Genomic DNA, 21571 nt, shown 5'->3' with positions numbered 1-21571 from the left:
CAAGCAAAAGAGACTTTGACCACAGGGAGTTGGGGATAATGTCAGTCAACAGTTTGAAAAGGTCTGGAAAGGTTAGGTAACTTTTCTGGCAACACAATACAATATACAAAAACTACAGCATACATAAAAGGAATATTATTATATCAAGTGTAGATATAAAATCTGGACTGTATTATCTAGTGCTGACTAAGAAAGGCTATCTGACTTAATTCAGGTAAATTTTGCCTGCTTTAAATTGACTGGGCATTTTGCTTGACTTATTTTTTCCGTGGATAAAAACAGGATGTCTGTTGAAGAACCACCACAAGATCACACAGAAAAACTTCTGGCCATTGTGTTTCGCAATGAGTCATAAAAGTCTTCTTATTGTTCTTAATTCTACTCTAATTATTCTTATAAAACAATTGAAAAGATCTGCCATTCTGTGCAATTTCAACATGTTCCCCAATACAAATCGACAAGAATTAGTGGGTATCTTGAAAGAAAATAGAATAAAGCAGATTGCTGGACTATGTTGGCAAGAAAAATTCCATTTGATTCTAGAATTTTTTTTTTAAAACAATAAGCAGCAAACTGGCCACAAACAGCTCCCCTCTGTATGTAAGAAATGAGGAGCAAAACCCACTCCAGTGCAAAGCTACTACAGATCAGCTTAAACAAATGCAGTCTGAGTTAGACAAATCAGTTGGGTATTTACCAAAGTTACAGTCACTTTACAATTCTCACTTTGTGTTACTATCCCTCTGCTGTGGCTCAGCAAGGGAACACTGTCTGTGGCAGCATAAAGAGGGAATTTTGTACTAAAAAGCCTATAACTATGGATAAAAATCCACCTGATTTGTCTGAGTCAGACTGCAGAATCCTTGTCTTAGCCTTAGCTAAACTTTGGAGTAAGTTTTTTATTTTTATTTATTTTTTTTTTAAACAGAGAGCAAGGATTGTGGCTTTTGTTCCCATCTATTACATTCTAAGTCACTGTAGGAATGAATCTCTTTGCAGCCAGACAGGGGGAACAACTTACACTTTTAGCAACCAATAACCTCTTTAATGTACATATGACCATGTCAGTATTGTTTTCAGGTAAACTTTATAAAAATACAAACCTCTCCGTTAAGCTCTTCATCATCAGGGTGAAAAGGGCAGAGGACTTCACATCCTATTTCAAGGTTTTTAGGTCTTTCTTTGGAGTCCTGTCCTGAGATATTAACTCAGCTAAACTGATGTAACAACAGCCTCGAGTACCTTTATATTGAACTTCAAGAATATCATTGCTCATATCAAACTGAAAACGCTTAAAACGCCACCAATTCTACAAGTCAAAGTCACTTTACTCGTCACTGAGTGATGTCACCAGCATTACCTTAGCTTGGGTTTGGGGAATCCAAATTTGAACTCTTTTTAATAGCCTAGTTTAAGACTAGACTATTGTATTAAATTTTCCCCCATTGGTGGAACTTTCATTTACTCTAGGTATGTATTTGCATGATATAAGCACATTTCTCTACATTATATTGTACTTTGCTTCTTTCTATAAGGGGAGTTTTTTGCTGTGTGCATTGCACAACTGCACAAATTGCAACAATACACTTAACATGGGAAACAAATTTATGGGTAGTGGTGTGTCTTTTCCAAATCACCTTACAGCATACAGAGATCATAGAGGTTTAGCATGAATGTTACACTAACCTTTTGTCAGTGTTAATTACCTTATTGATTCCCGTAGGTTAATTCTCATTTTCTTGTCTTTCCTTTAAGTGTAGGGTTAGCTAGGAAACAGCACCCTCTGAACCAGATCAATACAATTCAGCAGAAAAATCTATCTATCTATCCATCTATCTATACTAGCAGCACCAGTGTACTAGCAGCTGGTAAGTGTAGCCACTTCAGTGGAAACACTATTTTATTCCTTCACACACTTATATCTGTTATGCACACATTCATGCAGGAAAACAAACTCACATTCACACATAGACCCTCTGTCTTCTTCCCTCCTTTTCACACACACACACACACACACACACACACACCACACACACACACACACACACACATAGTGTTGCTGTATTATAAATGAGTCTCTTCCATCCCGTTACTCTTCAGTGTTGCTGCAGTCAGGGACATAATCACCACAACATACACAGAAACACCAGTGCTCAAACAGTCTGAGCAACAACATGCTTTTGAGACAGACAGGATTCACATACACACACACAGAGATACTATTACAGCGGAGTCTTGTGCTGCAGCTGAAAGGATGCTTCTAGCAATTGTGTTGTTTGCACTTGGAATGAGTTTTGTCCATGCGCTTGTAGAGGGAGAGAGTGGGTGCATGTGTGTTGGGGGAAGGGAGTGCTTCTGGGTGTGGCCCCTGTGCTTGTTTATGTAGAGATAGATAGACATCTAAAATCTGTGGGGGAAGTGCTAATGATGTGAGGATTCTGTGGCGTTCTGTCGAGTATCACCTGGCATCAGGACATGAGAGGAGCGTAGCCCGGGGTCTTTTCTCCCTTTCTATTATGCCCGTCCCGGAGGTCCACCTCTCCTAATGCCATGCAATGTAGTGCTGACAGCAACCTTCAAACACATCAGCAGGGGTGCACTAAACAGCAATCCCCCACTGTTCACTGCTCTCCTCTTTCTCCAGACACACACACAAAAAAAAAAAAAAAAAAAAAACATACTTCGGCATATCGAGTTACAAAGATATAGCAAACAGGTATGTGAACACCACATCTCATCCACACACATGCACATACACACATTTCTATACTGTGAATTACCCTGCTGCTTCTCTTTCAGCTCTCAGAAGCTACCCCTCCTCTTGCCTCCACCCAGCACCCAGAGATAACAGCCTTCCCTTCGGGCAGGCAGGCAGTGGAGGGGACAGCTATGGATATGTTCTGCCTGCTATCTAATGAGCGTCGGAATGCCACCGTGGGCCTGTCTGCTGGTCCCAGCCAGCCAAGCATCCATACATGTGGAATCAGCACAGTCTATCAAACAGCTGGCAGACAGCTCTGCTCCCTGTTTCTCTCTCGCCTTCTTTCTTCCTCATTCTCTTTCTATCTGAGGTTCTTTCTCTCTATCTCCCTCACTATTTCTGCATACTTACTGTATGTGCCTCTCCCTGTCTATTTCTGATCACAAACAAGCAGAGGCCCAGGTCTGCTTTGCTGGTACGCCTCTCCCTGCCCCCCACCCCCCAACAATATCATTGCCTTAACATAGACATCCCAAATGAAGGATGGAGGCAAGTTTTGCCATAAATAACACACCGCCACCTCCTCTGCCTGCGTAGCTGAATGTACTTAGCAAAGGTAATGCAGAGAAATAAGAGCGCATAATGACGGAGAAGTGCCAGTCGTGGAACAGTCGTGTTTTTCATTTCATGACAAAAGCTGTGGGAGCCTCTCTCCATAACTGTCTTTGTTTCTCTCATTCTCTCTCTCTTTCTCCAAATCTTCCTTGTAGTCTCTCTCCCTCCATTTCGCTACCTGCCTGGATCGAGAGCACTTCTGAGTGTTGTCTACACAGAGGACATCAAATGGACTGCCTTCACAGAGACGCTGGAGTTGCTGCTCCATGCACAAGTGCTGCTGTCTCAGCGGCTGTGCAGCGAGATTAGAAGATATCAGCGAGTAGGTGGGAAGAAGAAAACTGTCGACAAATGATTGTGGTGTTCCTCTGTCCCAAAACAACATTGTCACTTTGGTACATTATGTGATCCGTGTTGAGATCCTCCTCGTGAGGATTTGAATGTTGCCACGTCTTTGGTTTTGCCACTGATCAGGGAGCCAAAAGCAATTTCCTCTGTTGCTACTTTTGGCTGTGTTATGATAGACATCTCCATCCCTGTGATGGGGCTATTAACAGTCTTATTTGGATTGTAATGAGTGTCTGACATCAAACAACAAATATGTAACTGTCAAAACGTGCACTGCATTTAAAACTCAAGCATGACCGCAGCTTTGACACGTCCATTTTGCACAGTGCCGTTTACTAAATACCATAGATAACATATTTATCCTATACGCTGCCTTACAACTTACATCATGGACATCTGCATCACTCTTCTACCCATTCATATTTCGCTTACAGTGCTTACACAGTCCAGAAGATCCCCAGTGGGTAAATTCTAGCGAGGGGGCCCATTCACGCACATCGTACATCTCCGTTAAGACAGGGTTTTGTCCCTGCCTAATCTGATTATGCTCCATTTTTCTATGATTCTTTTCTTGATCCACCCATCGCTCCCCCTCTGGTCGGCCTGCTCACCCCACTTCTTCACGGGGACCTAACATTGCCTATTGTTCAGGCAGGTGGCAGTCTGAGGGGCCCATTATAGAGGAAAACTCCAAATCCACAGGATGCTGCTGCTTACAGTCTCTTACAGAGTTGTGCTATGGGCAGTACAAATTAAATACATGCATATGGTATTATCAGGTGATCTGACATTTTCACAAAAAGATCTACATCAGGCATCTCACAAGAGGAGCTGATCGTGGACTGCTGGACTGCATCCTCTTAGTCTTACAAGTTATTTAGACAAAATATTAAAAGGACAGCTATTTTTATGATGACAGTCACTTTTTTATTAAAAGCAGTTTGGTCAGCATGCAGATCGCCTCATCAGGACACGTTTTATCTTCCATCTTTGAACAAAAATACAAGGAGTGTGTGTTACTGTACCTTGGAAGTGGAAAGCTCTAGACTCGCTGTGGAAGCCCTGGACCTGAGTAACTCCATCAAAGCCTTCCCCGAGCGTTAGTTCATCCAACACGCTGATGCGCAGGGCAGGGTCAATCCCAAAACCTACAACTAATTTGCAAACACAAAAACAAGATCGTCATTGTTATTAGCGGGCAAGGACACCTGCGACGCTAAAAACAATGTCCTGCTGGTGTCAGGGGAAGAGATGGCAGGTTACTGTAGGCTAACTGTGTACAAGCTGCGGGATCAAGAAGGTCTGATTATTTCTGGGACGCCTAGGTGGCAAATTATCCAAAACAACACGATATTTAATTATATATATTATCTTATACATGTTGTCTACATGTTGCAAGAGCTGGTTACTGTACAATCAGTGACAGCGCTGTGTCCTACCTGAGGAGGCGCAAAATATGCCGAGAACCAGATATAGCTGTAATAATCCCATGGTTAATGTATAAAAAGAAAACTAGTCCATGTTTTGTCCACTTCCGAGAGACAGTATTTGTTCAATCACATGCGAACGATGTATCGCAACGAAGGCTATTAACAATCCCAAATGCTGAGCGGAGGCATCATCACAACTTTGGATGCCTAATGATGCAAAAAAGAGCAAATCCCGATATAAGAAAAAAAATGTACACAAATTATTCCAGGCAACGCAAGGTCTGCTCCATCAGCACCATCCGCGGCACAGGTGGATAACAAGAGGACGTAAAAAGCGAGCTGCCGCTGCCTCACCGGCTGAACAGACGCTCCTACGGCAGCGTGAGTGAGATGAGCTGCAGCCGCTGAAGGAGGAGAGGAGAGAGAGCAGGGGAAAGGAGGAAAACCTGTCGACGAGCGAGAGAGAAAGGGGCCTAGGAGCCCCCTTGTGGCTTGAAATGAGAAAAAGCCCTTGATAGGCTACACGTATTGATTGCAACCACGCCTCCTACCAAGAAATGAAAATGTCTACAGTTGCTACACCTGATCCTTAAATGTGATTTATCAAGTGTTTAGTTTATTAGTTGCAGTTAAATGCTAAGCCAGTGAGACAGTGCACAGCAAGTCAGCTGGACATGTCAAAGGGTGCCATTGGTCTGCAGGTAAGCATGTAATCCAGGATATTAAGAATTAGGTTTCCAAAAATAAGTTAATGACAGAAATGTTTACTTGAGTTTAAATTAAGTAGTTCTTTCAATGAAATTCCTCTGGAAATGAACAAATTCTATTAAACTGAGGACAACTAATTTAATTAATTAATTAATTTAACCATGATTAGCACCAAATTACATAGTTCTTTCCAGGAAAATTTCAAGATATTATTAAGTCACTGGGAAAGAAATGGCCTTTTTGTGCATTGTATTATATCTAAATAAACTGAAAACTTTGTTTAAAGTTTGTACTTTGTCTCTAAAACATATTCATGACTACATTTAATAAAGAACTAAATTGGGGGGTGCAATCAGACCTATTATAGACAAGGTACATGTTATGACTTCACAACAGGAATGCCACAGGTGTAATTAATTACATTATTTGTGGCTGCATTCCCTTTCAAGGCCTACTGGCTCACTAGATTGACTAACTGGGGTAGTAAGCATTAATTATATTAGTTACACCTGTGCTTGACCTGCTGTGACTCTGGGTCTTCTGCAGTTTAACATTCAAAAACTGCTTCTTTAGGACTGTGTGGTTGATTTACAGTCGTGTCCCTGTGGCAACATAATCAAACAACCCCACAACTGTCATAAGATTGTGATTTTTAATCTCAAGTAAATCTCAAAATAACTAAAATTGTCCTAACTTTGTCAGAAAAAGTGTGCATTCATTTAAGACTGCATCGCATGTCAGAGGCTTTAAAATAAAACCTTTTAAAATTGATAGGCTAATGATGTATCTACACTGACCAAAATTATAAATGCAACACTTTTGTTTTTGCCCCCATTCATCATGAGCTGAACTCAAAGATCTATGACTTTCTCTATGCACACCAAAGGCCTATTTATCAGCTCATCAGCTCATGATGAATGGGGGCAAAAACGAAAGTGTAGCGTTTATAATTTTGTTCAGTGTAGATACATCAGACCTTTAAGTTTCCCCACAGTTTTTCCCTGTTCTACCACCCACACAAGTTATTAAATGAAGATTAGTTGTTTCCAAATATTTAAACCCTGTAACTGCAAGATGTAACTGGCACAATGCTAACTAAGTGACAAAACTAACGTTAGCTTGCTAATATATAACCTGCTTCAATTAAAGAAAATATGGGCTTTATAGAGAGAAGAAAAGTACTTCAGCAGGAAGGGCATTAGGGTCTGCAATGAATACACTTAAACATTGTCCTGGACATTTTCAAAACTTTTATTTACAATTTTATTTTATGCTGATTTCTATTTTTTTTTCAGGAGTAATTTGCAGTGTAATGTAAACATAGTCAAACAATAACTAGTAAAGATTGATAAGGAACAATGACAGGAGGGGATTTGGAATAAGCAAAGCTCAGAAACTCTTAAAATCAAAGAAGATTATTACACAGATCCATCCATCCATCTTCATCCGCTTATCCGGGGTCGGTTCACAGGGATTATTACACAGATGTAAAATGTAATTTAGAGAGGTCACTTTTGTGCTCAGTTAAGAAACAGTACGTACCACCGGCGATTAATGTAGGCAGATATAAAGGTATTTGTTAAGAGCAGAATATATGTGTTATTGTGATCTTGATTTTGTTCAGTTGTTGAACCCTGCTTTCTTTTTCATTGTCTGAAGGTAATATGTTGAGTTGGCTCTCTATAGAAAATGGACAGAGAACACTTTATCCATCATAATGGGACATTTCTGTCACAGAATGTGAGCGTTTTGAAATGTTCTCTTTTTGAATTTGTGGAACTGTACATTTTGGTTTGTCATGTAGCCATCCTGGTTGTTGTTGCTGTCTAGTGTCTTGTATACCTATATGGGATGGGCACGTACACGGTACTGAAATGAACAAATTAATCAACCAATGTATGCATATAAATAGTCAAACCTACATTTACAAAGTATTGTCAGGAGAAGTTTAATATAGTGCTCTATCAGTTTGTTACAACTGTTCATTGAACTTAAATGATGTTTACACTGAGAGAAATATTGAAACCCAAGACTTTCTTCATAGGTGGACCAATCAATCTTTGTCTTTTAATCATACTGTATTAAAGACCTTTTCACAAAATGTTGCAGGAAACACCTAAACCATAGAGGAGTTTACTGTGTACATAGAGTAACTGCTAGCAAGACTTTATTTCCTAACATTACTCCAACACACTCCTCTCTCCAACTCTGACCCACTCATGAGATTTGTACTTGAGCGAGACTTCAGTTTCTTGTTAAAAACAAAGGGTATTTGGTTTTTAATTAGTCACTCGTAGGTATCCTTTCCATTATGTTGTGAGACACCTGGTATAATTGTCTGAGCCTGTCAGTGGTATAAAGCACCTTTTGCGGACGAAATTGTGACGGCCATAATTGCCCCAAAGGAATACGTCGCAGCCACTGCAGCTGGTTCATGGCTGCCAGCTGAAGATATCTACTGCACAGATTTCAAAACTTTTTGTACCTAGTCATTTCAACACCAAAATATGTGAAAATATATCCCAGGTTAAAAACTACCAAAATTACCCTTTAAATGTCTTTGGAAACATTTGGATTGCCACAAGACTTTAAAATAAAGTTCTGTGGGTTTAACAGTTTGTAATGGCTGTCCCACTAGTCATTAAAGGGTAAAAAGATAAATAAGCTATTAATATTTTGGGAGTTCTCCCCCTCAAACTTTGTGTGCTTGTGATAATGTTGCCAGTATAAGAGTCAGAAGACATGGGCGGTCCAGAAGTACAACAGGCATCTGTACACTACATCGCTTGCAGTTGCTGTGCCAGAATTTCAATGAATTACAGAAAAACTGGCCCTACTGCTCCCACAAGGCATTCATTTGTTGCAATAATTTCATGTTATATTGACCTTGCCTGTCTTGCAAATCTGACTTTCATGAGTCAGATTAAAAACTGTACACTCTAAAGATGAGTTACAAGTGTCTGCTCAATAATGTTTTTAACATTCATTCACATCACTGATGTTTTATGATACATTTTTAATATATGAAAAGAAAAGTAGACTTAAGTGAAGCTGACAACAGAGCGTTTTCACATTCAACAACTGACTGCATTACTATTAAATGTTAAGCATGGGTAATGTCATTACACATCTACCAGTTGTAAATAATTTTGTGGTGAGTTGCATTTTCAGGCATTTGATGCTGCTAATCTGATAAAGGGACTGCAACAATGTAAGAACTGCAACAAGTTTAAACTCCTAGAATAACAAAATGATAAGCATACAAATAACTGCATTTAAAAAATGTTACAATAAGTGGGGGGAAATAAAAAAAAATATAGTATAAGAAATTAAGATTTCAATAAACAATATAAAACAAAATATAGAAAAGCCTATGATGATATTATGTGGTCCAGAAGTACTACAGGCATCTGGAATTGCTGTTCTTAGTCTTGAAGACGTCCCAGCACTCATCCAAGAGGCTTCATCAGTTCTACTGACAGGAGTCCCCAGGCATTTAAACCTCTTTGTTGGGTTCACACTGATGTTACATGAGGCGATAGAAGTTGTGAAGGTCACATGGTAATTGTCAGATTGTGAAAGTCTCATGAATTTAAGTGTAAATTGGTGTGAAACTGCCTGGGAATGAATGTCAGAACTGCCCCCCATGGTTATAATAGTATGACATAGATGGCCTTCTTTACTACTCTTTCAAACCATCTGTCTTCTCTGTCCTCATATGAAGAATAGAGGTTGATGAGAAAAATACCAACTGTCTCAAAGCTTTAAGTTTACCAGACCCCCATAAATGCTTAAATTGTCCTATGATCAGAGTTATGACCTCCTGTAAGCATACAGTTTTCATTCTTTCAATTAGTTAATTCATCCAGTAAAGTTGTAGTTTGGCTTTTCTGCAGGTGGTATGAAAATGAATTAAAATGAAGTGCTTGGCTTGGCTGTCTGTGTGACTCAGCCTTGTTAATGCCTTTTTATAGAGCACAGATGCTTTGTGCTTTGAATATCTGTTTATTCTTCTTGCATCTACTTCATCCATGGGACCAATTACCATTTTGAAACATAACCGTTTTATCAGTGCCCATGCCATGCAAGTGATGTTTTTTTATAAAGAGAATAAACAGTTACATTCTCCCTGAATCCTAATAAGTTTCCTGCCAGATGGACATCAATCGGAGCCTTTTCGTAACGGCCTGTTCCGAGGCGATCCCAAGTCCACAACAAACCCCAGTGATACTCTGGATCACTGGGAAAGTCTTTTGTTGGCTGTGCTGGTCTGTTGAAGTAGGCAGATCGGGACAGTTCCAGATAAAGTGTGGTGCTCAGCTCCTTCCCGAGGATCCCAGATTAACACCAATTTATTTGTCAAATCCCTCTGCCTCCCCTTCAATACAGTTTTGACTAATGCCAAGAACTTGTTTTGTTTAATTATGTTTCATGCAAAACAGATGTGTTTTGACAAATAGGCCCTTATCTGTCTCCAATTCAGATGGCTTGTTCATAGGTCCACATTTTGCAGCTAATGGCCAGTTATTCTCAAAAAAAACAAAGGCACGCAATGGCACTTCATACAGTAGCACATCCAGTGTGTGAGAAACCTCTATTCATTATTAAAATACTAGATTTCTTCTGGGTGCAGACACCGTAAATGTAATTACTTTGTATTGCCCACAAGTTGTCATTTCCTAAAGTGCCATCAGGAAAATAAGAGTCATTAAGCATGCTCCCAGCCAAGAATGAAAAGTAATAAATGCACACAGTGCCAACACACACCGACTCTCCTGCTCCTCCACGCACACATCAAGTCTCTCAGGACAAGGGCACTGGAACAGTGATAGTCCCATTGTTCATGTCTACAAGATCCAGATAGGTGATCCATTACAAAGCTCTCAGGAGTTTATTCACTTCTGCAATAATTGCACCATATAGACATACTAATGACATAAACAAAAGGAAGGAGGCCGCAGTAGCTGTGCCAGGATTTGAAGGAAACGGCAGAAAAACTAGACTTATTTCTCCCACAGGGCTCTAGTGGGATTCATTTGTTGCAATAATTCCATGTTACATTGAACTTGCCTGTCTTTCAAATCTGACATTCATGAGTCATATTAAAATTGCACTCTAATGATGCATTACATGTGTCTCCTCAATAATGTGTTTAATATTCATTCACATCGCTGACGTTTTATGATACATTCCTAATATGTGGAAAGAAAATTATGACTTAAGTGAAGCTGACAACAGAGAGTCTTCACAGTCAACCACTGACTATTGACAATTTCATGTTAAGCATGGGTAATGTCATTACATAGCCACCAGTTGCATTGCATTTTCAGGCATTTGATGCTCCTAACCTGATAAGGGGACTGCAAGTCTGTAAGAGCTACAACAGCACAACAAGGTATACAAGGTTTACAAAAAATATTAATTAAGTTTGGTAAAACTAAAACAAAATATAGTGTTATAATTTTTAGATTTCCAGAAACAATATAAAACAAAAACTGGAAAAAAATAACATTACGTTTAACTTTTTTTTTTCATTTCATGCACGCCACTGAAATACAGATGGTTCTCATTCTCCCAGTGCCATCTTGTGTGCATGGCAGTGGATTGCAGTGACAGTGTAGTGTAGCAGTACTGAGGTACAACAGACTGTGTCACTCTTGGACCATTCCTCGGATAAATACTTGATGACCTGACATACTGTATGGGCAACACAAAGTTACTGAGGGGGTGAGGGAAATAGACTATAACCTCAGTGCTGACTGAGTAGTATCATCCTGGAATACAGGAATATCACAATTGAACAGTGTGCATACAATAGTGTGCCTGCTTCTGAAAAATTATTTGGATGTTATATTCAGATATTTGAGATTGTATGACTCAAGACTGCCCATTTGTATCTACCACAATGTCTTACATGTGGCAAAAGCAACGGGAAAAATAATTGTTTGGTTATCTATATGTGTGCAAATGTAAAGAAAAAGCGGAAACATGATTCACTTAATATTCAAAACCCAGTTTTGGCCTTTTCATTGGGTTTATATCTCTTTGTGTATTAGCTTTGCTTGCTAGCAGTTTCAAAAACGATAGTGGAGCAATAAAGTAGCTTTGTGGAGCTTATGAAATGCAGCATATATTGTTTGTTAATTATTTCTCATATACTTTTTCAATCAATTCTTCCAATTTAAATACATTTTTAGCTTCTAAAAAGAAATTGTGGTCAGGCACAACAAATTAGGTTTTTAATTTATTTATTTTTCTGCAATGAGCCTGTCCCTAACAAATACACTAATTTAAATGATATCTAGTTAAATGTCCATGTATGCACTCTCTTTAGACTTTTTCCCATTGCATGTTTTTGCCCAATCTCAATCTTCAGAACTCTATTAATTTGCTCCACATTTCCTTTAAAACGCACATCACTGGTGAAAGGAAAATACTATGAACTCTTAGTGTTATCTTTTATTCATTGTATTAACCAGGAAACTGCCATGTGTTCTCTCTCTATTTTAAGTATGATCTCTTAGGACAATTTCCACAACAGTGGCCATAGGCCATATGCTTCTTGTTTTTCCTCAAAGTGTGTCTAGGCTAGACTTACTTCATTGTTTTGCAAAAGCTAGATTTTCTCTATACACACAAAAAGAACAAGCATTTTAACATTTATCTACTCCATACTGTGATTGAAAGACTCCCTTCTTGTGAAAAAAACACCACCATAGTATGGATGGAAGGCTGAAACAGAGTTAAAAAGATAGTATATTTACATGTAACTGGCTTACTATAGATGTACTCTTAATCGAAACATGGTTATACGTATGTCAATTTTTAATAGACTGTCTATGCAGTCTAGTTGCTCCACACAGCCACTCCCACTCCCCCTGGATGCAATTGTGAATGTGTGCAGTGAGCTGCCTCATTGGGCCATCATGGTGAATGGCCCACAGCCATTCACTCAGCATACAGAAGCTCATTAGAACTCTATAGACACACAATTGTGAGGCTCACATTAGAAACTTCCTCCTCTGGGCACAGACACCGCACACAAAGTGCCAGTTTGCTGCTAAGCTAAGCGCATTGTCTTCCTGATTCATAGAGCTTGGTCCTCCATTCACGATATTAAGTTCGAGTGGTGGAATATCAATTGCATGTGCAATGGGCCGGTATCTTTTTAAAAGCTTTAGTGGGGTTAAAAAAGAGAGAAAGGGGATCTCAGCCGGTCTACAGAGTGCTAAGCTTTCAACAGGGCCATTGTGAAGATTCTGAATGAAGGGACCCCTGTTTTTTCCCTCCATTTCTAAAAAGAGATGGACATCAAATAAATTCACATGAACTTGCTTCAGGGTGTTTCCAAGACCTACTGTTTAAGAATAGCCTAATTATACCTCCCACTCCTGGAGAGCTCTATTGGAGTCTGGCTAATTACGAAGTGGTGAATCTTAATGATGATACGCTCTTAGCAATGCCTTTAAAAGGTCGTGTGAGATTGGTTCTACCGAAAATACCAATGAACAGAGAAATATATGAACAGGAAAACATGGGACTTTAAGGAATCTTGTAAGTTTTGAGGTGCTTAAAACAACTTTTAGAATTGCCACAGATTCTTATTTGTTGCTAAAAGGAAAGAAAGTGTGACTATGAATAAGCAAAACAAATACGCTCAATGTTATCACATAAAACATACCTTGATCACAGTAAGACTCCTTTCAAAGTCTATACACATAAAGTTAATAACAGCACTGGTGAGCAGTCTGTGGTTCCCTCCTGTTGTTGTCATATAAACAAATGACTCTCTACCAAAAGCCTTGGGGGACTATCACAGCCACTGGTCTATGTGGAGCATGTTAACACACTCTCACTACACAAAAGTAGATAGTGCACACAGACTTGCTAACACTCATCATGTGACAGAGCGCAATGCCTTCTCCACCAGTCTCAGGAATAAAACCTCAAATTTGATTACAAGCAACCTTTGGCTCCCTGGCCATCACACAATAGGCTGAGCTGTCTGAGCCAATTTCCATGCTCAGCATGAGGTATCTACACGCGCATACTGGAGCTCCCTGCCACCCCCCCACCCCCCCCGACCAGTGTGGATATGCCTGTTTACTGTGCCTAACCTCCGGATCTGTCGCCCCTCTTGTTGGACTTTCTTTTATGATGTTGAGGATCATTAGTTGCAGTGTGAAAGGTTACACAAGCCTCTCATTCGACGTGTTTGAACCAAAACCTCACTACGTGTGTGTGTGTGTGTGTGTGTGTGTGTGTGTGTGTGTGTGTGTGTGTGTGTGTGTGTGACCTTTTGTTTTTTTACAGTTGCAACCCTCAAATATGCAGCATATGGCCCCAATACACAGGAGACTGACACTGACCTAAAACTGAATCCATCCAAGACTTGAACCCCTCTGTAAATGTTTTGTCACATTGGCAAATACTAAATACCAAAATTGAACAGGTTTCCTAACTGTTACTTGTTCAATTTTTATATTCAGTATTTTATTCTTAAAAAGATCTCATCAATGACATGGGTTTTTAAATATACCATCATACTGCCATGTTATAGAAAAATTGCTTCCTGTCAAAACTATAGGTCTGAGTATTATGTGAAGTGCAGTTGCATCCACAGAAACATTATAGTTTAAAGTTCAAAGTAAAAGGAAAGTGTTACATATAACTACTGATACATTTATTATTAGGTAATCCCATAAAATTTAAAAGATGCAAGGTTAATATCAAATTGATTAACAAATCAAACTTATATAATAATTCAAGAAATGCATAGCTAATTCAAGTAAGGCAATATAAGGTGACATTATGTGGTGTTTATTTTTCATCCTCTTCTTGCACTTTGCTCATGATTTTGGGCTAACACAAACATGGCCTGTTTTTTAAAATTATTTTGCAATCAAGAAAACCCTCACAGAGGAATGTCTCTGAAATGAGACTGAGAAAAAGCACATTGCAAATGAACTGCTGAGGGGTGTGTATGAGGCACAATGGAAGGCTGGAGAAAAGAGAAAACTATTTACTACTGGAGAAGACTGTTTGGTGCATGTTAAACTTTTGCCAGCAGTCCATTGTCTCTGGTGTCTATCATTTAATAGGCTAGTTGACATAATGAATGAGCCAGACCCACCTTCTGCCACTCCAGAAAGGACCCCAGCCTTATCTGAATTGAGAAGCACATTAGAGCCTCTCAGCCAATCACGACACAGCCCCGTAGCAAAGTGCAGGCCCAGAAGAGGAAGAGCAGAAAACTTTTGTTTTCTTCGGAGTTTAATGAAGTTGGCCTGGTCACTCAAGAAGGGATTAAAGGAGAATTTAGTGTCACTGAGCTGTGACTGCTGAAGAGGGAATTCAAGTGTTCGGGTCACTGTGTGAACAGGATGGTCTCAGTTCAGAGCTGCACCAGGACGAATATGGCTGGCTTTCCTCCTGCTTTTCCAGGCTTCGGGAGCACGGGAAAGAGTTTTCTTATTGAGAATCTGCTGCAGTCCCAGACACCTTCAGCCCATGGGGTGGCAGGTGGACACCTGAGACTAGCAGCATGTGAACTTACGAGGAGAACCTGGGGCTCTGAGCATGGAGCCTACCAAAGCCAAGCCCACAGTCCACGGCAGGTGAAGGATTTAGGAGGACCACTTCTGCCACACTCAGGTAAATAGATTTGTTTGTTGACTTTTTAAACAAAATTTATAGGTATATTTTATATTTATGTAAAGGATAAATATTGTTTGCTTGTCATTTCAAAAATTCATCCATTTTTAAGGTGGAAATTAATCATAGGTCTAAAGTTTAACTTAGGTAGATTATTAGTCTTTGTAAGAGATGTCACAGTTAAACGAGGCACAAGTCAATGATAAACTGCCATCATTTGATTTTCAAACGTAAATATAGGTCTATATAAGCTTGAAGGGGACGTGTCACTTACATAAACAATAGGGTATTCAAAATTTAACCAAATTCAATGACATTTACAAAAAAATTTATTTTAAAAAATGTATTTTTTAAAGAAAGAAAATCACTAACAACATAACATTTCATTCCAGATGAAATCCTTTCAGTCTTGATAACAAATTACAATGATTATAAACAAAGATAAAATAAATCAAACATTTACATTTATTTACTATAAATCTGTGCAAACTCAACAATTCTATGAAATGTCTAATTATAGCGTGTTCATTTATAGAGCCCAATTATTGATTTTCAAACTAAATCATTAAATAGTTTCCTCTGAGATGGGTAGTTTTAAAATAAAACTGAGTCTAAATATCAAATAAAAATTGTATCTGTATCTGTTTGCATCACCTAAAGGTAAGCACTGTTGGAAAAATGTGCAGATAAAGAGGAAACTGTAAGAATTAGACAAAGTAGGACTCCAAATACCCTCAGAAGTTGGCAGTGATCCAAGTATAGTCTCTTGTGTATTATAACGTCTCACCTAGTTTTTATATGATCATATCTGACTGTTCTTATCTATCTGTGCAGGTGTACTGAGTAGTGTTTTCCTGAGGAGCCCGCAGTATCTGCTGGCATGCTGCGGTGGGTCCAGCCCCCCTCCTGTCTTTTCCAGTGAGTGTTTTATGCCTCATCAGCAATGCCTCAGCTCCTCTCTAAGCATTAACAGCAGGGTCTCCACTACTCTCCACAGCTAATTACTGATGCAATGCCAAAGAGCTAATTCTCCGCTCAACTCTGCACAGCTCTATTCATAACCATTCACGGCTGTTTAGGACGGGGAAGAGGGGTGGGTTGCAAGGCTTTTAGGAGTCCCTGGGGCCCCCTATTTTGTACTTGCAAATACACACTTGCTAGCGCAAATATGCAGAGCTAATAAACATCTTGTCTTCTGTCATAATAAAATTATAATTACCAGGTGTGGATTCTTACTGCTGAATAAGGCAGATTGTTTCAAAGTGTAGCACTATCTCAGCACATTAATAAGTTTGGATGTGAATCCATCAGCTTCAAATTAAATTTTCAGGCTGCACAAAATTTGAAAACATCTAGGAAACCTGTATTTGCACTGAATTGTAATTGAAATGTTTTAGTTCATGTAATATAATTTAGAGTACTAGTACAATATCGTACTCTATAGTATTAATTAAGACTTGCAGCTGTCGTATTTTGGCATTGTCCCACAGCAATTTGAAGTTATTAGTTTCTGCAACCTATGATGTCTGTCAAATGTTGTGGAAAACAGCACAAATCAGAAAGCCCTCATCCCACAGGTCCCTGGAGTCCTCTTAGTAGGCTGACACTTTCCCACAGTGCCCAGCAACACAACAATGCCAAGTCTGGCCGTGACTAATTGGCACTTTCACTCCACCATCCACACGCGACCTCACTGCAATTTTTCACTGCAGCAATGAACTCCACTAAGCACAAAAAACTTGCCCATTTCTCTACAGAAGAGGGCTGGACCAGGAACATCCCCCAGCCATTGTGTGGCTAAAGAGCTTGGTTCACCAACCCCCCTCCTTTCTCCTGTCCCTCAACTCTCATTCCTGCCCATTGGAGACTTCTTGACTAGGACATAAAGCATTCAATGAAAGTGACTTTTATAGACTTATTCGAGCTCATCTTCACATACAAACTGGCTTCATACTTGCAGGTGAAAAGATTTACTATTGGGCCACTGAGCCATCGAGTAATGGCATTTCCATTGAACAGCTCTATTGATGGTGTCCCACAGAGCTCTATAGTTGGCCCACTAGGGCAGACACACACGTTGCCCAGGGATGACCTGGTAATCAGCTATTTAAGTGAAAGCCATTGATTCCCCATAGAGAAGTGAGAAGCATGTCCAAACCTGTTATGTGCTCCCCAGAGGTGGTCTATGTGCAGATTTGTCGTACAGATTAAAAAGGCAACATTGAATGGATTGGATAAATTGTTCCACTTGACTTTTGTTGTGCGTGCACCTGTGAGTGAAGTAGCGTGGGATTGCTCCTCACAGTTCATCAAATCCTTTTTTCCTTAGTTGAAGTGGCTTTATATTCTCTTTAGTCACCCCCAGTTTGTTAAATTGGACAAATAGAAAAAAAGAAATCAAAAGTGAGTGGTAAAGTGAGTGTGACAAAAACAGGCATGATCTAGGGTTGAAAAGGGTGTCCCACAACTCACAGATAGTAAGTATCATGGTAGCTAGGGTCAACATACTGAAACTGATACTGTACATATGTAAATCATATAAATATTCCAATTTATGTTTCAGAGGGGGCAAATATTCGAATGTGGTCTGCTGATATAAGTCCTAAATCACGCAGAGGGATCCTTAGGAGGGCTGTGTTCTCTGAAGAACAACGAAGGGAGCTGGAGAGAACTTTTCGGAGACAGAAATACATCAGCAAGACAGACCGTAACAAACTGGCAGCTGATCTCAGTCTCAAGGAGTCACAGGTAATAGTTTGAATTACCAAATTTTTGCCTGATGAAAGACATTAAGCAGACAAAAAAACCCATCCATGTACATCCTGGGTGTTTATGAGGCACACGGCAGTTAGCCATATTTCATTTTACCGCTGAAATGTGGTGCAAAACCCTTCTCCTTACTCAACTGCAACTCTTGATGAACAAACCCAAATCCCGCTTAGTGACAGTTGAAGACTGCTTCTATAGGCCTAGATACTGTATGAATGTGAAGAGGCAGAAAGTCAGCAAGACCCAGATTAAAGGCTCAGTGTGTAAGTTTCAGTGGAATCTAGTGGTGAGGTTTGCAAATTCCAACAAATGGCTCAATGTGCATTCACTCGCTCCTTGGACGAAATAAGTCCTTTATAATAAATGTATTAATTTTAATTGCAATTGTAAATTCATCTGTAAAAAACCTAATTCAAAGGTAATAAAAACACAACAATTCAGTATGTTACGTTTGTTAGGTACAGTACTGAAAACATAATTATGTATATTAAATTGTATTTCTGTCCATAGATCCTCCTAAATATTACATATTGGACATTTAATATTGGCTTAAACATAACTAAGAGTCTACAACCATGCAAGCGGCTCTGTAAGGCTGTACTAAGGCACAGTGGTGCTTTTAGCTGAATGCTAACATCACCAACAACATCTTAGTATAGCGTGTTATTATTAGCATTAAATAAATTGGCAATAAACAAAAAGTATAGGGATGATGGGACTGTTTTTCAGATATTTGGTCATAAACCGAAGTATTGGACAAACTGAAATATTAACCTGATGATGAAGCTAGATGAAAAGTCATGGGATCACCAAGGGTATTGAAAATCATTCTGGGGAGATATGAATGTCTGTACCAAATTTCAGTCCATCCAGTAGTTGTTGGTGGATAGCACTTAAAATCACAAATGTGAACCACATGGTGGAGCTAGACAGCAAAATTCATGCATCCATCTTTAGGCACCATGAATGTCTTAAAAAAATCATGTTTTTCACGTCTAACAGTTGTTAGTCAAAAATGTTAGACAGACCAAGTGAACCCTAGATTTATGTCCCTGATATGGCTTAAAAAGGACACAAATTGAACTAAATTTGCTTCTCTGTTCTTCTGCTGCTTTAGGTGAAGATCTGGTTCCAGAACCGCAGAATGAAGTGGAGGAACTGTAAGGAGAAGGAGGTTCATAACACTCGCTCCCCAATGGATGAGCTCATGGCCCAAGGTCTCGCTCAGGAAGAGGAAGAACCATCACAGAATCACACTGATGCAAAAACAGAGAGATCACCGCCACAGAAGAGTGTCAGGGACACATGAGAGGCTGTAATGAGTGGAAAATAAACAAATGACTTTCTCAAATCGCAGAAACCTATAAAAAATGTGTGGATACAGTGTCTGTGATGACTAACACTGATAGTAACTTTTAAATGCATGTAACTGTTTTGTTGCATGATAATTGTGATTAGATTCAACTGCTCAGTCAATGATCTTTTTGCGTTTCACTGGCTTCAGTAAGAAATTTATTTCGTTATTACACTCACATGTCTTTCCAGGAAAGATTCCCATCATTCGATTGTAATTGCAATCAGTTAAAGAAACATATAAGTCACTTAATTTAATGCATTTACAAATCAGACCTTTTTTAAATTGTTCATGTTTTGGTCAGCTTTACACGAATACTAAGCTCATAATTCAAAACCCTTTTGAGGTTAATTGTCACTTGGAATATTTTGTACATTTTTTTTTCATGATCTTAAAAGCACAGATCAACTGTAAATAAAGCGTTTGACTGAATCCTGATTTCCACATTGCTTATTCAAACTATGTCGGGCTCTCTGGAGCAAAACCATTTACATGTTAATGAACACTCTACTAAACACCAGTTACAATTTCATAAATATGTAGAGCTTGTGTTCCGCATTAACAAGAAGATGACCAAAAACGATAATGATGGTTTGCTTAATTTTTATTTTTTGACCTTTTCATGCGCAATGCTCAAAGGCAAATATTGTTTAATTACTTATAACAATAATTCTGCAAGAGGCACGCACAATCCTCTACATGAAATGCATAACAAAGAATGTAAGCACATACAGTAAGAAGCAAGAAGCAAGTTGTTGTTAAAAGTAAAACGGGAACAAAAACTAGTCAGCCAATATTTAAATATCCTACACTAGAATCCTTTGCTATCATTATTAACACTCCAGTCCGGGAAGGGTGGTGCATTTCAGGATACGGAGATAGTTTTTGACTTTGTTAGAATCTCTGCGGAAGCAATAGAGTAGGTCATGATGGTCCATTGAATTGAGTTCTCCTTGTTTGTAGAAGGAAAAGGCAGAAGAGGGGACCAAACTCTCAGGAGAGATGTAACCTACGGTATTACCAAGCACTCCCAATAGCTTCATCTGAGGTGAAAAGGAGAAAAATTGAAGGTACATAACTAATTCTTTGAAGTAATACATGCAAAAAATTAATATATTGATAAATTCCACTTTGCAAATAACCAAGCATATTCAAACATGAAGATTATAATCACTGTTAGACAGACCACACAACACATCTACAAGCTCACCTTCTCAGCCATTTTTGCCACTCCATCCCTTAGCTCATGCACCATATCACTGATCTCCAGTGCCTTGTTGGAGGTGTGGTGGTTAAAGTCTTGATTCTGATCCTGAGACATGCTCTGGTAGAGTTGTGACAGGGGGTAACTCCAGGCCCCCAGCAGCCTCAGGATCACCTCCGTCAGTTGTTCTCGCTGCACATGAAATAACTGCTTAAATAATTTTAGAAGAGCATAACTTAATTCCATGCACCATGCAAAATTTGTCTTTATATTATCTCTGACCAGATGCAGTGACATCACTTACATGCATGAATAGCTTTGACCATATGCAATATTAATAACATGAATGCTCACCCCTAGCCTTTGTGCATTCTCTTTATCGTCTGGTGTTACTATCCCATATGTGTGGCACTTCTGTTTTCCTATGAGGTTCTTGCTGGGATAGAAATATTTCTCCTATGAAGACACACATATCACACAGGGTGATATCCCGGCTTTAAAAACAGTCAACTCTGACAAGGGTGATTGATGATGGTGATGGATGGTGATGGATGATCAGTGTCAGAGCTGAATAAGATAACTCACAAATTCAGTGTGCAGATCACTGGAGATTCCATGCATTCTTGAAGACTGTTGTATGACCCTGTCAAAGAGATCTGCCAGGGAAAGAACATGGCATCCAGCCTGACCATAGGCACAGATCGGAGCAGTGCCAACCCTCATTGCAAGCTCCAGGCACAACAGTGTAAGAACAGAAAACCTAACTGGGGGGGGGGGGGGGGGGTTTG

At 39.3% G+C, this 21571-nt stretch overlaps 3 protein-coding genes across 3 annotated transcripts in view; 1 reads left to right on the top strand and 2 right to left on the bottom strand.

The window, feature by feature from the left end:
* The window catches only part of nell2a (neural EGFL like 2a), a 102872-nt gene extending 96777 nt beyond the window's left edge, over window positions 1-6095 (bottom strand). The window contains exons 1-2 of the mRNA XM_046038298.1: window positions 5104-6095; window positions 4690-4818 (exon numbers count right to left, since the gene is read on the bottom strand). Coding sequence (XP_045894254.1) covers window positions 4690-4818; window positions 5104-5155 — 181 coding nt within the window. The 5' untranslated portion in view covers window positions 5156-6095. The remainder of the gene's footprint in view (window positions 1-4689; window positions 4819-5103) is intronic.
* Window positions 5651-19930, top strand: dbx2 (developing brain homeobox 2). The gene is made up of 5 exons (XM_046038299.1): window positions 5651-5795; window positions 15185-15456; window positions 16291-16374; window positions 18020-18204; window positions 19343-19930. The coding sequence occupies exons 2-5, from the start codon at window positions 15186-15188 to the stop codon at window positions 19532-19534; spliced, it is 732 nt and encodes a 243-aa protein (XP_045894255.1). The 5' UTR covers window positions 5651-5795; window position 15185; the 3' UTR covers window positions 19535-19930.
* Window positions 19931-20412: 482 nt separating this feature from the next.
* The window catches only part of LOC123961564 (prolactin-like), a 1277-nt gene continuing 118 nt past the window's right edge, over window positions 20413-21571 (bottom strand). The window contains exons 2-5 of the mRNA XM_046037053.1: window positions 21369-21547; window positions 21138-21239; window positions 20790-20975; window positions 20413-20622 (exon numbers count right to left, since the gene is read on the bottom strand). Of these exons, the coding sequence (XP_045893009.1) occupies window positions 20413-20622; window positions 20790-20975; window positions 21138-21239; window positions 21369-21547 (677 nt within the window). The remainder of the gene's footprint in view (window positions 20623-20789; window positions 20976-21137; window positions 21240-21368; window positions 21548-21571) is intronic.

The sequence above is a fragment of the Micropterus dolomieu genome, linkage group LG22 (genome assembly GCF_021292245.1).
Source record: "Micropterus dolomieu isolate WLL.071019.BEF.003 ecotype Adirondacks linkage group LG22, ASM2129224v1, whole genome shotgun sequence".
NCBI classification, from domain to species: Eukaryota; Metazoa; Chordata; class Actinopteri; order Centrarchiformes; family Centrarchidae; genus Micropterus; species Micropterus dolomieu.
Note: the sequence above shows the minus strand (reverse complement) of the source record. Positions and strands in the feature narration are given on the sequence as shown.